The sequence below is a fragment of the Molossus molossus genome, unplaced genomic scaffold (assembly GCF_014108415.1).
Source record: "Molossus molossus isolate mMolMol1 unplaced genomic scaffold, mMolMol1.p scaffold_m16_p_1, whole genome shotgun sequence".
In the NCBI taxonomy this organism is placed as follows: domain Eukaryota; kingdom Metazoa; phylum Chordata; class Mammalia; order Chiroptera; family Molossidae; genus Molossus; species Molossus molossus.
This window is the reverse complement of record NW_023425344.1, coordinates 146414284-146432737: the sequence shown is the minus strand read 5'-3', so window position 1 is coordinate 146432737 and position 18454 is coordinate 146414284. Positions and strand designations below refer to the sequence as shown.

General features: G+C 37.1%; 1 protein-coding gene, 1 long non-coding RNA gene, 2 other non-coding genes and 1 pseudogene across 4 annotated transcripts; 1 reads left to right on the top strand and 4 right to left on the bottom strand.

Annotated features, from left to right (window-relative positions):
- Nucleotides 1–1014: 1014 nt before the first annotated feature.
- On the bottom strand, nucleotides 1015–9584 carry CCNB1IP1 (cyclin B1 interacting protein 1). The gene is made up of 4 exons (XM_036278023.1): nucleotides 9524–9584; nucleotides 7976–8307; nucleotides 3772–4105; nucleotides 1015–1706 (listed from the first exon to the last, which is right to left on the bottom strand). The coding sequence occupies exons 2-4, from the start codon at nucleotides 8270–8272 to the stop codon at nucleotides 1498–1500; spliced, it is 840 nt and encodes a 279-aa protein (XP_036133916.1). The 5' UTR covers nucleotides 8273–8307; nucleotides 9524–9584; the 3' UTR covers nucleotides 1015–1497.
- A 132-nt stretch (nucleotides 9585–9716) lies between these two features.
- On the top strand, nucleotides 9717–10842 carry LOC118618047 (annotated as a pseudogene).
- A 4352-nt stretch (nucleotides 10843–15194) lies between these two features.
- LOC118640539 lies at nucleotides 15195–17522 on the bottom strand. Its single transcript, XR_004961415.1, has 3 exons — nucleotides 17439–17522; nucleotides 16484–16611; nucleotides 15195–15394 (listed from the first exon to the last, which is right to left on the bottom strand). It is a non-coding gene; the product is annotated as an uncharacterized LOC118640539 (long non-coding RNA).
- LOC118622627 lies at nucleotides 15669–15816 on the bottom strand. The gene has a single exon (XR_004958099.1). It is a non-coding gene; the product is annotated as a small nucleolar RNA SNORA79 (small nucleolar RNA).
- LOC118622691 lies at nucleotides 17180–17256 on the bottom strand. Its single transcript, XR_004958111.1, has one exon. It is a non-coding gene; the product is annotated as a small nucleolar RNA SNORD126 (small nucleolar RNA).
- Nucleotides 17523–18454: the final 932 nt, after the last annotated feature.

Here is an 18454-nt window from a genome sequence, read left to right as displayed (position 1 = left end):
ATTAGAACCCAGATGTTCTATCTCCCCAACCAATATGATTTCAAGTCTTGCCTCTAATAGGATATAAAGTTATTGAAAATATCCTTCAAATTTCTTTTATGGCTCTATACTTTTAAAAAGTTATCATCTGTCCCTGGCCGGTTTGGCTCAGCGGTTAGAGCGTTGGCCTGCAGTCAGTCCTGAGAGACCTGGCTTCGGTTCCCACTAAGGGCATATACCTTGGTTGCAGTTTGTCCCCAGCCCTGGTTGGGTTGTGCGGGTGGCAGCCACTCGATGTGTCCCTTTCACGTCGATGTTTCTCTCTCTCTCTCTCTCCCCCTTCCACTCTGAGCATCAAAATGAAAAAAAGTCCTCAGGTGAGAATGAAAAAAATAAAATAAAAAGTTATCTGTCCTACATGCTCACTATTTAATAAAGGAAAACAGTGAATAATCTTTAAAAGCATTAGCTCTGGCTGGTGTGGCTCTGTTGATTGGAGCCTCACTCCATGCACCAAAAGATGATGAGTTCAATTCCAAGTAAGGGCACATACCCAGGTTGTGGGTTTGATCCCCAATCAGGACACATGCTAGAGGCAACCAATAGATGTTTCTCTCTCATATCGATTTCTCGCTGTCTTTCACACACACACACACTCTGCCTCCCTTCCTCTCTCTAAAATCAATCTTTTTAATTTAAGTATTTTAATTAATATAACCTCTTGAGATCACTAAAATATTGTAAGTTTCTACAATAGAGGTACATTCCTAAATAGTAAACCCAAGACAACAACTTGCAAAACAGTAAAGAAAGAGTAATTTTATTTTTAAATAAATGGTACAAAATCAACTTTACAAAATAACTTTATCAATGTAAATTATTTTTAAATAGAAATAAGTACTGATCATGTGTACATCAAATTGTACTCTCATTCACTGACATGAGCACATATACTCTAAACAAGTTAATACAAAGGCAAATATATAAATATATAGAAATAATGTACATACCCAAATAACAAACTACAGGCATACCTTACCATTTTCTGAGACCAAAATCTTCTTAAAAATATACTGGTAAATACAGCAAAATATCAACAAACATACATATATATGCATAAATACCAAAACCCAAAGTGACATGTAGACATACAACACAGGTGCTTTTATACATATGCATAAACATACAGCTCAGTCAAAAACAGCCCAGACAGAAACAAACTGTGATCTACAAACACAATAATATTGTAACCTTCCCACTACAGGTAAGAATTTAACAGTTCTTTTTTTGCAATAAAATTGAGTTTAATAAAATGCTCATTCTTTAAATAATGAAAACATAAGAAGAAACCAGACTCTACAGTCACTCCTCACTGCCACTGAGTTTGCTATAAATTGAAAATGTGAAGACAACTTCAAAGACTTAATAGCACAGGGAGGTTGGTGACTACTATCTAGAATAAACATTATTTGCTAAATGAAATCACTGAAAGTAAACAGAAACATTCTGTGAAGTGCATTAAATTCTTTTTACTTTAAAGGCCCTTCTAGAGACTTGCTGCTGCTGCTGCTCTAATTCACAAGTTGGGGATGCAAAACTAAAAAAGTTGTTGCTGGGTTCAGGTACTGTTGGAGAACCCACAAAAAATGGTCTGAACTGAAAATCTCCGTCTCCACCGCCTCGATTTTGAACTGGTGTACTGTCCAAAGGAAACTTGGATTTGTTCCCTAGGGGGGAAAAAAGGGAAAAACTTAAGCATCTGTATACTTACAGATCTTTAGGACCAAAAAGACAAAATTCATGCAATAAATATTTCAACAAAACTCAACTCATAGAAAACAAATAAAATATAAACCTAATGTTGGATGAAGAAAAGGACCATGATCGCCCCTAACCCCTCCCTCTGACCACAGCATATACTGTACCTTCTTCTGTGATTCAGTTTCCAATTACAGCCATGACCTCATCACCAAAAGTAATGTGACACAATGAAACACATTTCAGCCCTGGCCAGTGTGGCTCAGTTGGTTGGAGCATTGTCCTGTGCACCAAAAGATCATGGGTTCCCAGTCAAGACATATACCTAGGTTGTGGGTTCAATCCCCAGTTCAGTTGCATACAAGAGGCAACTAATCGATATATCTCTCTCACATCCATATCTCTTTCCCTCTATCTCCCCCCTTCCTCTCCCTCTAAAATCAATAATTTTTAAAAATATAGTCTTAATAGAGCTAGAATTTATATTATTATTTTATTCATTTGTTATATAATCTACTTCAAAGAAATATTATATATATGTATGTATATATACAAAATATTTTGTCCCAGGTTCAAGAATAAATTTTTTTAAAGATTGCCATAAATAGCCCTGGCTGGTTTCGCCTAGCAGTTAGAGCATCAGCCTGTGGACCAAAGAGTCACGGGTTCGATTCCGGTCAAGGGCACGTACCTCAGTTGCGGTTCTGCTGGGCTCGTGCAGGAGGCAACCAGTCGATGTCTCTCTCTGTCTCTCTCTCTGTCTCTCTCTCTCTCTGTCTCTCTCTCTGTGTCTCTCTCTCTCTCTCTCCCTTCCTCCCTTCCTCCCTCTCCTCCCCCCACCCTCCCTCCCACTCTATCTGAAGATAAATGGAAAAATATCCTCAGGTGAGAATTTAAAAAAAGAAAAATCATACACTAGATCTGATTAAATAAGCATTTAATAACTTCCACTGGACCCTACTTGGGCTTCTACAAGTTTTAAAGAGAACACATAACTAAAGGAGAATGCTGACTATATCTGCTTCAAGCCAAAAATGGTAGTAAAAGGTAAAAGTAAAAAGTTAAGTGAGCACAAAAGAGGAAAAGGAAAGAACTGGCGAATGTTAAAGAAATCAAAATAAATATGGATAGGGACAAGGAAAAAATAAAAACATCTATAGTACAAATATACAATAACTTTTTTTTTTTTTTTGGTACATGCCCCTAGCGGGAACCGAACCCAGGACTCTCTGATCCACAGGCTGACGCTCCAACCACTGAGGAAAACCAGCCAGGGATATACAATAGCATTTGATTCACTGAATCTGCCAAGGCACCTAACAAGCAGAAAAGACCTAGTACATTCTAGATTTCACACTTTCAGAGGGCACAAATCCTATCTGCATAATCTTTATATCCTCATTGTCTATGATTAGGCCTAGCAACCTGGCACATGAAACATATTTGATGAATGAATGACTAAACAAAAGAACCAACCCAACAACCCACAATAACATAAGAACTATGCAATCAGCATTACCATGTGAAAGAAAGTGAAACATGGCTTTCTTGGTGGATAGCAAATAGTTAAGTGTGTGGGCTCTAAAGATAGCTCTGTGACATTGACCAATTTACTTAAACTTTCTGTGACTCATTTTTTTACCTGTAAAATAGGAATAACAATAACACCTACCTTATAAAGTTTTTAAAATAACATAAATACATATAGAATTATAGCAATGCCTAGCACTTGGTAAGAAATTAATAAATGGTAGCTAATATTATTATTACTGCAACTAAATAGCTTTTCATTTAAAGTAGCAATTTGCAATTTTTTATTGAAGATATTAACTCTCTGTTCAAATTGAAGCTGTAACTTAAACATAAGCAAATACAAATAGATAAAAGCAATGATGTACAGAATGAGACATGGATGAAGAATCTACAGCCTACCACCATTGGAGCCTCCACTGACTACTTAGAACCGTGAAGAACACAATATAAAAAATCACTGATTTAAAGGACAGATATTAGATAATTACAGTCCTTCCTTACCCAATGGGAAGCCAAAAATACCAGACTGTGATATCATCGATGGCTCAAGGGTACCTTCTTGGTTAGCAATAGTGATGTTTCGGAGCCTAAGGCTATCATAGAGACCTTGGAGCTTTTGATACTGACGATTTCGCTCCATAAGTTTCTCAGAGATGTCACTGAACTTTTTCTTGTATTCTTCTAGTACTTTCTTCATGGAGGTGACCTCCCCTTTCATAGAGGTTAATTCTACATCCTTGCTCTGTATTTGCTGAGTATATATCTTCTCCATCTGCTTTAGATGGCCTTCAGCCTTGCTGAATTTGTATTCTTGATAGAGACGCTCCTGATGTACCTGTCCCAAGAGAGGAAAAAAAGATTTTAAGGTAATAAATACAACTTATATATTGTAAAATTTTACACAAATGCTAAAAGAAAAGAAAGACATTTATCCTGGAATGTTACTAACATTTAGAACCAGGTTCAGAAGCAATCAGAATATACAATAGAATGCTTATTATAGAAAATAATGTCACTAAATGTATAAAAAAATTTTTGGAGGAATCCTCTCAAACCAGTACTATTACACCAACAGAAGAAGTATTTGTCTAACCTTAACAAATGACATGTAGCTCAAACGTTTTTAAGAAATACAATCCTATGTTTCAAGTAAACCATAGTATGAAAAACAGATTATAAAATAGTCCCAATTACCCCTGCCTCTTGGTACTTATATTCCCTCCTTGAGCATGGACAGAACAGTAACTAAAACACATAAAAAAATGACAAGATGAGTACATTACAAAAAAATATAAGATCTGTCTTATTAGCACACTCTCTCTCTTGCTGGCTTTGTGGAAGCATACGGCCATATGGGGAAGGCCAACAAGGCAAGTAGCTGAGAGCAGATTCTAGGCAACAGTCAGCAAAATACTGAGGTCACAATGAATCTATTTATGGATTTTACACTCTTCACAAAATTAACTCAAAAATGGATCACAGACCTGAATATTTTAAAAACTATAAAATTCCTACAAGATAACATAGGAGAAAATCTAAATGACCTTGGGTTTGGTGGTGACTTTTTATATACAACATCAAAGATACAATCTATGAAAGAACTGATAAGCTACACTTCATTAAAATTAAAATGTTCTGATCTATAAAAGAGAATAAATGTCAAGAGAATAAAAGAGAATAAATGTCAAGAGAATAAAAGACAACACACAGACTAATAGAAAATACTTGCAAAAGGCATATCTGGTAAAAGACTATTATCCAAATATACAAAGAATTTTAAAAACTCAACAGTAAAAATACAAACAATACAATTAAGAGGCACAGATGGCAAATAAGAAAATGAAAAGATACTACACATCCTATGTCATCAGGGAAATGCAAATTAAAACAACAGTGAGATACCACTACATACCTATTACAATGGCCAAAATCCAGAACACTGACAACACCAAATGCTGACAAAAATGTGGAGCCAAAGGAACTCTCATTCATTGCTGGGAGGAATGCAAATGTTACAGCCACTTTGGAAGACAGTTTGGCTGTTTTATCATACAATCCAGCAATCGTGTTCCTTGGTATTTACCCAAAGGAGTATAAACCATATGTCTTGTACACCAATGTTTACAGGAATTTTATTCATAATTACCAAAACTCAGAAGCAACCAAAAAGTCCTTAATAGATGAATGAATAAATAAACTGTGGTGCAATGGAAAATTATTCAACACTAAAAAGAAATGATCTATCACACTATGAAAGAAAGCTGGAGGAACAAACTTAAATGCATATTACTAAGTAAAAGAAGCCAATCTGAAAAGGCTACCAACTATATGATTCCAATTATATGACAGTTTGGAAAAGGCAAAACTATGGAGATATTAACGAGAGATCAGTGGTTGAGGGTAAGAAGGGATGAATAGGTGATGGAGGATTTTTAAGGCAGTGAAACTACTCCATATGATACTATCATGGTAAGATACATGTCATTATACATTTGTCTAAATTTAAGTTTGTTCCTCCAGAGGGCCAATGCTCTAACCACTGAGCCAAACCAGCCAGGGCAGGAAGTTTTTCTAAGAGGGCAGCAAAGGCAGAAATCATAAAGGGAAAGTTAGAGACGTGATGACAAAAATGCCAACACAGCATTTTTTAATAACCTAGAAAAATTATGATATAATGCAATTATGATTACCCAAAAATTTTCAACTTCCGTATGCCAAAAAAATCAGTAAAGTGAAAAAACAGAAAATTGCTTGAAACATCTGAGTTAAGCATATATACAGAGAGAATTATTTTAAAACAACAGGGGAAAAAAACTACAGCAACTGAAATAAGCAAACTGAAAGGCACTTTACAAAAGAAAAATGCATGAAAAAATACAAAATATGTCCATCTAAAAGTCATATAAGAAATGTATATTTATAAAGCCATGAGATTCTATTTTACCCACATCTAATTGGTAAATAAAAAGTATAGAGAACTGCCTGGGGACGTGCAGAAGGCAGCCAATCAATGTTTCTCTCTTTTCTTTTCTTTTTTGATATTTTGTTCAGATAGAGTTGGGGGGGGGAGAGAGAGAGAGAGAAACATGGACGTGAACGGGACACATAGAGTGGTTGCCACCCTCACAACCCAACCAGGGCCGGGGACAAACTGCAACCGAGGTACATGCCCTTAGCAAGAACCGAACCCGGGTCTCTCTGGACCGCAGGCCGACGCTCTAACCACTGAGCCAAACCAGCCAGGGCCAATGTTTCTCTCTAATCAATGTTTCTATCTCTCTCCCCCTCTCCCTTCCTATCTAAAAAAAAATCAATAAAAATATACTTATTAAAAAAAAGAAAGTGTGGAGAACCAAGCACCCTCATATACTTCTTAAGGGAACACAAACTGATAGAACCTAACCTGAGGGCAATTAAAAAATATTGCCATTTAAAAAACATTTAAATGGCCCTGGCCAGTTTGGCTCAGCGGTTAGAGCATTGGCCTGCGGTCCGGAGAGACCCAGGTTCGGTTCCCGCTAAGGGCATGTACTTCAGTTGCAGTTTGTCCCCAGCCCTGGTTGGTCGTGCGGGTGGCAGCCACTCGATGTGTCCCTTCATGTCGATGTTTCTCTCTCTCTCTCCCTTCCTCTCTCTCCCTCCCACTCTATCTGTACAAAAAATGGAAAAATATCCTCAGGTGAGGATAAAAAAAAAAACATTTAAATGTATTTATCTATCTTCAGTAACTTAATCTTACTTAGCAAGTAATTAAGAATATAAACTTGGTATTAATAATGCTCATCACAGCATTTTTAATAACTTGGAAACAAATTATGATACAATGCAACCACTAAAATTATGCTTATAGAATGCTTACTTTAAAAAATAAATACAATTAAAACAACTCACACCTGCCAGAATGGCTGCCATCACAAATCATCAAACAATAAGTGTTGGCGAGGGTGTGGAGAAAAAGGAACTCTAGTACACTGCTGGTGGGAATGCAGACTGGTGCAGCCACTATGGAAAACACTATGGTATTACCTCAAAAAATTAAAAATTGAACTTCCATTTGACCCAGTGATTCCACTTCTGGGCATATACCCTAAGAAGCCTGAAACACCAATCAGAAAGAATATATGTACCCCCATGTTCATAGCAGCACCATTTACAATAGCTAAGATCTGGAAACAGCCCAAATGTCCATCAGGAGACAAACAGATCAAAAAGATGTGGTACATATGCACAATGGGGTACTCTGCAGCTGTAAGAAAGAAAGATCTCTTATCCTTTGACATGACATGGAGGATCCTGGAAAGTATTATACTAAGCGAAACAAGCCAATCAGAGAAAGACAAATATCTCATGATCTCACTTATTTGTGGAAGCTGATGAACAAAACAGACCCAAAGACATGGAAGTAGGGTGCAGACTGACAAACCTCAGAAAAGGGGGTGGGAGGGAAGGGAAGAGATAAACCACAGAACTTATATGCATGTATGCGTAAACATGGACATAGACAATAATGCTGGGGGGGGATTGGGAGGAGGGTGTCAATGGGGGAAAAAGAAATATCTGTAACAAAAATAAATAAATAAATAAACTTCAAAAAATAAAAAAAAATAATCATAAATAAATACCAACACAAGTGAAGGAAACATATTAGAAACTTCTACATATGCCTCAAATAATACTTTCCAAAGAAAGTAGCCTAAGCACTAACCTGATATGTCCAGAAGGCCAGTGCTCGGGAACTAATGTCCAACACAATCTCTGGTCGAAGTCCTGCCAGTACCATGGCTTTATATTCCTCTGATGGACTGAGTTCTGTGCGGACGATATCTAGCTTTCCAGAAAGGGTACTGGTGCAGGCAGGGCAGATAGCTGGTGAACGACTAAACTCACCGCTGCCATGCTGATCACAGAAAATGTGAGAGCAGGCAGTGACCCACGCATAACCAGACAGTTTGATGCGACACTTTCGATAATTACAAAGCAGCATGTCTTCACATAAAGACATAATATATAGTGAGGTCCACGATTCTGAAATGAATCCTAATATGGAGTAAATGCAAAGGTTGAATAAATCAAATTGCAGAGAAAATGAAATAAATAATAAAGAAAATATGTTTTAATTATATAATAATGAACATTGTTTTTTTGCATTTACTATAATTAACATATATTGACTTTAATCACTCAACTGTATTAATTGTGCTCGTTTGTGCAAACCACTACAAAGTTCTGGAAAAAAATTTAATGAAAAAGTTAAAAACACCTGATTCCAAATCTTAGTAACACCAAAAATAATATGTACATGGGGGGAAGTTTACAAAGCACAAAAATAATATTAAATTAGTGCTTTTTGTCATTCCTTAATACATAAACAAAAATCCAAATTTATTACCCATTCAGTTTGCTAGAATATTTTAGTATTACTTCTCACATGGTAGATATAAAAGTCTAGGAACTGATTTCTGCCATTTTTTAGTTCAAGTATTTTAAGGTTTTTCATGACTTCTCAGATTCTTTACCTACAAAGAGGTAGTAACCTGATAGTATTAAATGAAATCTAACCTAACTCATCCAAGTAATTGACCATAATGGAGCACGAAAATCTGTAATAAAGCAGATTTTTTTAAAATCATGAGATCAATAATTCATCTGTTAATATAAATACTACTCAATGCTGTGCTTCTATTTAAAACATTTGTAAAACTAAATATACTCGTAAGTTACTTTACAGTATAGTGTCCACTCTCATTGGAATTTTATTAATCTGAACCAGGTAGCAATCTTCTGGATATACTAAAATAAGTCATACATTGTAAAAACATTTTTTTAATTAATTAATAATGGTGATATACCGATTCGCCACCAAGAAAAAAAATGTTCACATTTTTCAACTAACAAATTCTGTCAAGAATGCTGCGTTGGGCACAGGGGTCCACAAAGACGCCCTGACATCTTTACCCCAAATGTTCCCACAATCTCCATTTGCAGCCTGAGTTACGAGGCCTATTTTACCTCCTGTAGGGTAATGAGCAAAGGAGAAGCAAAAAAGCTGCCGTTTTGAAGCTGAGCCTCTCCTCAGGAAGAGCGAGAGATGCAGCTAATTCCAAATTTTCCACGAGAACGGGGAGGGGAGGGGGGAGACAGCCCATTTAGTGAGCGGTACAAGTGATCAAGCGCCACATTTTTTGAGACTTAGTCACAGAAACTCGCAGCCTGCTTTCCGCGCTGGACAGAGAAAATAAGTCTGATTACATACCTAACTTAAGGCGCCGAAAAGAAAAAGGAAAAAAGCGCGGAAAAATGCGGTTCCCTCCACCATTCCACCACAAGAAAGGATTCGTTGCGCGCGTCGCCACTACGTCAGAGAGCGCATGCGCACGGTCGCCCCGGAGCCGGAGTTCCAGCCGCTCAGGATGCTGGGACCTGCCGGCTGCGGCGCCTGGACTTGGTCCGCACACTCGCCCTGCACACGTGTCTCAGGCGCTGTGAGGACGCGAATCCGCCTGAGCCTAGGTTTCCCGCGTGGGAGCTCCGCAGAGACTGCCACTGAGTGCCCTTTCTGCCCCCGACCAGCACAGCAGTACCATACTAGCGTAAATGGGGTGACCTTTGATGTCAGCCTCCTGAGGGTAAGAGCAGAGAGGGCCAGTTGAGAAGCTCACAAAGCTGCCTCCGAGTACACGCAGGTGTTTGTCCTGGGAAAATGGGGGGAATAGGGGCTAGGCAGCACAGGCCTTCTTAGTTTAAGAAAAAAAGATCCCCCAAATTGTGTGATACCTAAAATTGGACAACTCCCGCTTCCGTGTTGAGGTAGATTCTGCCATTTTATTTTTTGTCCATTTTGAAATAGGCTCTTTCCAGCTTTTACACCTCCTCTATATAGATTTAAAGAAAACAGAACTTCTCTTGATTGAGAGGCTGCATTATGAACATTCATCACGATTGAAATGAAGCAGTAGGATCTGGTACTACTGATCTGCCCTGGGCCTGCTTGTGATTGTTTAAATGGTTGCACCCGTTTGACCCTAATGTTTTTAACCTGTAACTTTCTTTTCTGATCTATACTAACTGTATGATTTTTTGCTCAGTGAGTCTATTAGAATTCCTATTGGAGAGACCACTTCCAGCGTCGCCATGGCAGCCAACGCTACCACTAACCCGTCTCAGCTGCTATCTCTAGAGCTTGTGGACAAGTGCATAGGATCAAGAATTCATTATGATGACGAATGATAAGGAAATTGTTGGCACGCTTCTAGGATTTGATGACTTTTGAAATCACATCAGAAGGAAGGATTAGTAAATTATACCAGATTTTGCTAAATGGAAATAATATAACAATGCTGGTACCTGGAGGAGAAGGACCTGAAGTATGAATGGATTCATTTGATTCCCCACGATAGATTCTGTTTTGTCTTATAATGACAAAAAACTATAATTTTAAAAAATCTTTTCAATGCCTGGATTCTGTGAAGCCAAGTTTCCCGTTAAAGGGGAATGCTTTGAAGAGACATTGTAAATGCCACTTTTAAGTTAATCATGTTTATCTTGGGGGGGAAAAGAATATCGAAGAAAATAAAGGTGTTTTTGTTTTTAAAAAATTTATTAGAAATGAAGCTGCCAAGGGCTTGAGGGATCCTCCAGATATAAGCCTTAATGCTCTTTTGTAGCCACCTTTCCACATGATGACTCCCGTATGAATTTGTAAGACACAATCCAATGAATCAGCAACATAATGGATACCATGCCCTGCAAACAAACTCTTTATGACTTGTGAATATGTAATACTAAACCGTTCTTCAAACAGAAACCTATCCTAATTAAAAAACTTTCTACTAGGGTTTTTTGTTTCTTTGGGGTGGGGAGGTTGTTGTTTTGCAACTTGTTCACAATGATTAGAAAGGATCATATCTATCTTCTGAGAATTTAGAGAGGTAACTTAATTCTAGTGGTATAATTGGATGCAAAAAAAAAAAAATGGAGGTTCAAGTGTAAAACGTAATCCTTAACATCTATTTTGGCAATCTGAGCCTTTTGTGCATTTTCTGGATTTGACTATGCCAAATGTAGAAATAGTAAAGTACAGCCCTGGCCAGTTTGGCTTAGTGGTTAGAGCATCGGCCTGTGCACCAGGGAGTCCCGGGTTTGATTTTGGCCAAGGGCATGTACCTCGGTTGCAGTTTGTCCCCGGCCCCAGTTGGGGTCATGCAGGTGGCAACCAGTGTGACTCTCTCACATCAATGTTTCTTTCTCTCTTTTTCTTCCCTCTCTCCCTCCCGCTCTATCTGAAGATAAATGCAAAAAAGGCCTCAGGTGAGGATAAAAAAATAAATATTAAAGTACAAAAGGATACATCATTTAAAATTATAAAACATAAAGCAAATTCTACCAGTACAAGTATCTAACTTTGTGAGCCTAGCCAAGTTACCTTTGTCCTATAGTATCCCTACTTCTTCATTAAAATCACCACACTGATTCCCAAAACCTAGTGTCCCCCCTCACCACTTTCTGTTTCCAATTTCCAACCCATTTGGCTAAAAGCTTTGTAGGAATTACTATATTCCTGCCATTATAGTTTCTGTCCATTTTGAAATACTTTCCAGCTTTTACACATCCTCTATATAAAGTGGGAGAGCTACAAAGTCTTAATATCGCAGTAGTCGGAAATACCATGAATTAACCTGCTTCTTGGTGGCATGTTCTCTCATAGCATAGATAAACCCTTCCTTGAGGTTTATCTAGAGTGCTCTTGGAGATGATAGTACTGAAATCAAGGCTGAGATACAAAGACTCATTTCTCAAAGTTTTTTAAAAAATATTTTTATTGATTTTTGAAGAGAGAAAGAAAAGGAAACACCAATGTAAGAGGGAAACATCAATGGGCTTCCTCCTGTATGCCCCCTACCAGGGCATGCGCCCTGACCAGGAATTGAACCAGCAGCCTCTCAGTAAATGGGATGATGCCCAACCAACTGTGCCACACTGGTCAGAGCAACCAAAGTTTTTAAATATTGGTTTTTATTTATTTTTTTCTTTTATTGATTTTAGAGAGAAAAGAAGGGAGAGGGAGATAGAAACATCAATGAGAGAGAACATCGACTGCCTGCCTCCTGCATGCCCCCCACTGGGGATTGGACCCTCAACCTGGGCATGTGCCGTGACCAGGAATCGAACTGCTGACCTCGTGGTGCATGGGTCGACTGCTGAACCACTGAGCCATACTGGCGTGGCTGGTTTTTATTATTAGATATCAAGCATATCAAAATGTATGGCCCTGACTGGCTTGGCTCAGCGTTTAGTGTCAGCCCTCGGACCAAAGAGTCACAGGTTTGGGTCTAGTCAAGGGCACGTACCTCGGTTGTGGTTCGGTCCCCAGCCCTCGTCGGGGTCATGTGGGAGGCAACCAATTGATGTGTCTCTCTCACATCAATGTTTCTCTCCTTTGTCCTCTTTCTCTCTTCCCCACTCTGTCTGAAAATAAATGGAAAAATACATTCTCGTGTGAGGATTAAAAAAAAAAAATGTATGACCACTCAGCTTTAATAAACCCAAACTTTTCTCACATTTGATGTATTTTAATGAACACATTGCAAATACAATTGAAGGTTCCCCTGTGTACATCTCAACCCCATTTTCCTCCTACCTCTCCAGATGTAAAACAAGCCATATTTTGGTGTTTATCACTCTCATACATGTTTTTAGTATATGAATACACATCAATTTTTGTTTTCATGTTCTAAAATGATTAAATCTTATCACACAGCACAAATCACTTGGCCATTTTAACTCATTGTTTTTGAGATGTAGTCAAGTTAATACACATACTTTGTATTAATTCATTTTAATAGCCAAATACTACAAATATACCACAATTTTTATCCATTTTCTAATGGACATTGGTTCCAAGTTATTACGATAAAAAACAATACTGAAATGAACTTTCAGTGTATGTCTCCTTGAGTACACATGCAAAGAATTCCTGCAGAATGTAATACCCAGAGACTGGGTTAGTGAACAAGCATCTTCAAGTAAATTAGTTGTTGCCAAACCACTCTCCAAAGTATAACTTAAACTTCACTGCCACCAGGAAAGACAAGAGCTCATTGCTCCAGACCCATTGGCATGTAGAAGTGTCAGGTTTTTGTTTTAATTTTTGCCCATTTGACGGCAGTGAAACGGTATCTCAATGTTGTTTTAATTGTAACTCTTTGATTACCAGTGAAATTAAACATCTTTTTATGTGAATGAATACTCAGGGATCCTCACTGTGACTTGCTCATTCATATTCTTTGGTCATTTCCTTGATTTATATGGAATCCTTTGTCAGTTATGTTGGTACACAAACATAAGTTTGAATTTACTATACTCAAATTTATCAATCTTTCTCCTTTTTTGTGCTTATGTCCATTCCAATGTCATATTCTTTGCTTTTCTATAGTTTTTGAATATTAAACAGCGTCATCTATAAAACTAATTTGATAATTTTAATAGAAGAATCTTGAATAGATTTCATGGTCTAACAGCTGCATACCATTTGTGTGATTCTGGTATAAGCATGAGTATTAAATTTCATTCCAAAACACAGTGAAGTATACCAGACTTCTAATACTTTGATATGTATTTTACACACTTTGCATCCTCATGGATATAAGTACAGTATATGGGTCAAAAAATTCCTTATACTATAATTTAGCCAAAACAATGGAGAATATTTCAACATTAAATATCAAGCAGAAATAATGATTTTTAACCATACTTGACTGGTATGTGCAATTTAAACCAATGATAAATATCCAATTAGGCTATAAAATGTTCATAATAAAAGATTTCCTATTAAATATCGGTTAGCTTGCCTGGCCGGTGTGGCTCAGTGGTTGAGTATCGACCCATGCATGGTTCAAATCCTGGTCAGGGCACATGTCCAGGTTGTGGGCCAAATTCCCAGTGTGGGGCATGCAGGAGGCGGCCAATCAATGTTCTCTTTCATCGATGTTTCTATCTCTTTTTCTTCCTCTCTCTCTAAAATTAATAAAGAAAAAAATGTTTTAAATAAAAAATAAAAGAAATGAAATTTTTAAGGTGGGCTGGGACCCGGGCAGGCAGTGGCATCCTCTGGACAGCAGAGGGGGCTCTGGGAAAAATAAATGAATAAATATCAGTAAGCTTTTATATATCTATTTATATGTTTTATATATCTATATATCTATTCCTCACATACATAGATTGCTTTCATAGCCATTCTTTATTGCCTCTTAAAGGATCAAACATCATAATCAGTTATTAAGAGTTTTAGGCCCTGGCCAACTTAGAGTATTGTCCCAATGTGCCAAGTTGTGGGTTTGATACCTAATCAGGGCACATATAAGAATCAACCAGCCCTGGCAGGTTTGGCTCAGTGGTTAGAGCGTCGTCCTGCGGTCAGGAGAGACCCAGGTTCGGTTCCCACTAAGGGCACGTACCTCGGTTGCAGTTTGTTCCTGGCCCCGGTTGGGTCGTGTGGGTGGCGACCACTCGATGTGTCCCTTTCACATCGATGTTTCTCTCTCTCTCTCCCTCCCTCCCACTCTATCTGAACAAAATATCAAAAAAATGTCCTCGGATGAGGATAAAAAAATAAAAATAAATAAACCAATGAATGTATAAATAAGTGGAACAACAAATTGTTTCTCTCTCTCTCTCTGTTTCTCTCCCTTCCTCCCTCTCTAAAAATCAAATAAAAAAATTTTTTAAAGAGTTTTAAGTAGACTCACTGGTATCCATAGTTTAATGCACCTATATATACATTTTATATCAGAGTCAAAATTTAAACCCAAGATATTCCATTTAAATGTCTTGTTGAAATTTCATTAAATGATTGCCATTTCCCAGGGATTAAAAAAATAATAAGATCAATGGAGATTTAAATTCACTTCAAATATTTTTTGAGCATTTATTCTAAGCCAGGCATTAAGGATAAGGGAGATATCCTGCTTTTGTGGAGTTTACAATCTAGCAAAGAATATAAAGATGATAAAAGAAAATATTTTCCTTTGTTTGCTGCCTCATATTTTTGCAGGTTGATTCGATAACCATTTCTGGTGAGAAAAGTCCGCTTCCATCTTTAATTTGAAGAGTCATCTATACCTTCATACTGCAAAGAAAAAGTATTTTTAATATTGCCCTGAATATGTAAACACTCAGTAGAAAACTGAGTAAACCATTTAAAATTTAAACATAAATGACTTCAGAACAGTATGTTTCAGTTATTCACTAGAGCTCTTTCTTACACAGCCCTAGATCAGTGCTATTCAAATACTATTGCAGTCAAAGGGTTCTCTATAGACTATATTCTCATGTTTTAAAATTAAGTAAGTTTTTTAAATCACAGGTAAATTTTCCTAATCTAGCATTACTACCTGCTTTGTAATTGTCTGACTCCGCAAAAATCAGAAGGCACTAATGGATAGCCAATCCATCCCCATGGTGCTCTGAGTGAAGACAAGTCAGCTTTGATATATGATGGACTAAAATCCCACTACCTAAGGCTCCAAGCAGTGAGAGGAACAACCATCAAAGTTTATCTCCAAACATTTTAACAGAAATTTTAATAAATGGTCTGAGAAGTATTTATTAAAGACATCAAGTGACCTTTATAGGAATCACTACATCATGGTTCTTATTACCATATTTTGCCTAATTCTAGAATTAAACTAGGCTTTAGGGTAAAAGATAATGAGGGACAGGCTAATTGGAAGATGCATAAACAATCAACAGAGAATCTCTGACAATCTATAACGCAGATATAAGAAATTGCCAGGTAGTGCAAAGTCTAAGAATATACACATGGACACTGATAAAATAGCTAGCATCTACTGAGCATTTACTACATGCTTAACAATGTTCCAAGCCCCACACATTTATTATCTAATCTTTAAAGTTAAGCAGTATTCCTTTGAGTCAGATACTAGTATTATCTTCTAAGATGTAAAGACACTAAGACACTGAGATGTTAAGAAACTTGCCAAGGTTACATAGCTGGTTAAGTGACAGAAGGGTTTGAATCCATTCTCATGCCAGAACCCATGTATAACTACTATGTATGCTACCTCTCAACATCTTTAATTGACTTTTTAAAAAATTACATTTGTAGCACCTTAGCAGAACTAGCCATGTCAACAAAGCTGACTTTTCAAAGATTCACATGTATGTCAAAGCTTCTCAATTTCAACATAAGCCTTACCATAAAAGTAAAATGTTGTCATCATCTATTGTATATCCTGGGCTCATAGCACCCAAGAGTTTCAAGGCTGGGAAAGAAGTTTCTAGAAAGAAACTCAGATCTGACTTTGGTCTCCTGAAACTTCATTTCTGCAAAAGACATAGCCAAAAGCTAAAAAGTATTGAAAGTGCTGATGTTACTTTGAATTATTTGTATTTCCTGTATTTTACCCTGTATATGTACCCCCACTCTCTGCTAAAACATGCAGGCATAGGTTAAAAAATAAAAATACAAGCCTGTCCCGTATAGGTTGCTTAAAAATACCTTTCTAAATTATACAATACATGGATATAACAAAGTCAGAAAATACAGGTTATAAAGATCACCCATAGAACCCAATTCTAGAGACAATAATCTCTAGTTATTTGAGTACATCATTTCAGATGATTTCTCAAGTAAATAAGTACGTACAAACATTTAAGCAGAAAAGGGATTATAACTTGTTTTAAACTTAATGTATTATAAATACCCTTCCATTTCAAGAAAGGTAAACCTGTGTGGAATATAATGAACTAAACAAACTGCTGAACAAAATTAACCCAGAGACACAGAGGTGGGGTACAGACTGACAAGCCTCAGAAGAGGGGGGTTGAGGGGGGGAGAGATAAGTAGTATTCCAAGAAGCAGAATTCAATTCCAGGTGTTTGTCTTAGCTTTAGTCTGCTCAGAGCATGTGTTTAATCAGGATAATCAGCTGAAACACGGACTTAACATGCATTTCATCATGGCAAACTGTGAATGACTGTTGATGGGCAAACCAACACCAGCTCCTAGTCCCTAAACCTGGAAAACCCTGTTAAGTTTAGAACTAAGGCTTTTTCAGCTACCAAATTTCAGCCACTAAGAATACTGAGATCCACAATTTGCTAAGTGATTGGAAATCCAAATGAAGTAAAGGTTTTTCTTTCACACTTACCTCGGATATCAGATGAATCTAGCTTCTATCTAGGAATGAAGTTGAACTGTAGATAGGATCTATCAACTGCCTAGCATAATCTCTGGAAAATTAAAAATTAAAAAATACACAAAGGTTACAATTACAAGACTTGAATGTACACCAGCCTACTCCACACCAAGTCATACCCATAGAGCCTCAAGGAAAATTAACAACAAGGAAAATTGCGCATTATTTAAATCTCCATTCAGTAATATAAATTGACCCACCTATTTGCAAATTTGTATCAAATGCTAAAACTCAGTTTTAGATTAGGGCAAAACTTCTACACAAGCTCAGCTTCTAATATAAATTTACAAGTTTGGGTAAAACTATACACTAAGTCTAACCATCCTCTGAAAGGTTATAACAGTCAACAATCTCACAATAAGAGAACAGGTATGCAAAAGGAAAGAGCCATGGCTGGCTGCAGAGCTTGGCAGCCATGCGGGGAAATGCAGGGAGATAAGGCACAAATGGCATAGGTTACTGCCAGGTGTGTGTGACTGCAGAACACATGTAACCAGTCATTAAATTCTCAAAAATTCTTACCAAACAAAAAAAGGAAAGAAGCTAAGATTCACATAAACGAGAAGGAAATGCAAAATAGCTTTTTCAAGGCATGTTTCAATTTCAGTTGAGCCAATACCAATTATATTTAACCATTACTATCGGTAAACTTTTTATCAGTTAACTAAAGAAAACCTTTCCTTGACATAGCAAAATTGAATTTGCATCACTTGGAGCTCAAGTTGACCACAAGATGGCAATATAAGAAATTTTAATGTCCTCTTCCAGAGTCTGTTAATCTGAATTTTCAGATGGAACAGACTGGACACAAAGTTCATCATTACTGGCAACCTTCAGACCTTCAACCTTCAGTCCCTATTCTTCACCTAATTACTAACTAGAAATTTTTTTTCTCTTACATTTAATAATCACTTACAACTTATTAACTAGAAATATTACAATTATATTTTTATCATGTTCCTTTTCAT

Coding starts and splice junctions, on each gene's coding strand:
- CCNB1IP1 (XM_036278023.1), bottom strand. CDS start 8,272: ATGTCTTTATGTGAAGACATGCTGCTTTGTAATTATCGAAAGTGTCGC. Junction 4,106..7,975: donor TGGCCTTCTGGACATATCAG/GTTAGTGCTTAG, acceptor CTCTTGGGACAG/GTACATCAGGAGCGTCTCTA. Junction 1,707..3,771: donor TATTTTTGGCTTCCCATTGG/GTAAGGAAGGAC, acceptor TTTCCCCCCTAG/GGAACAAATCCAAGTTTCCT.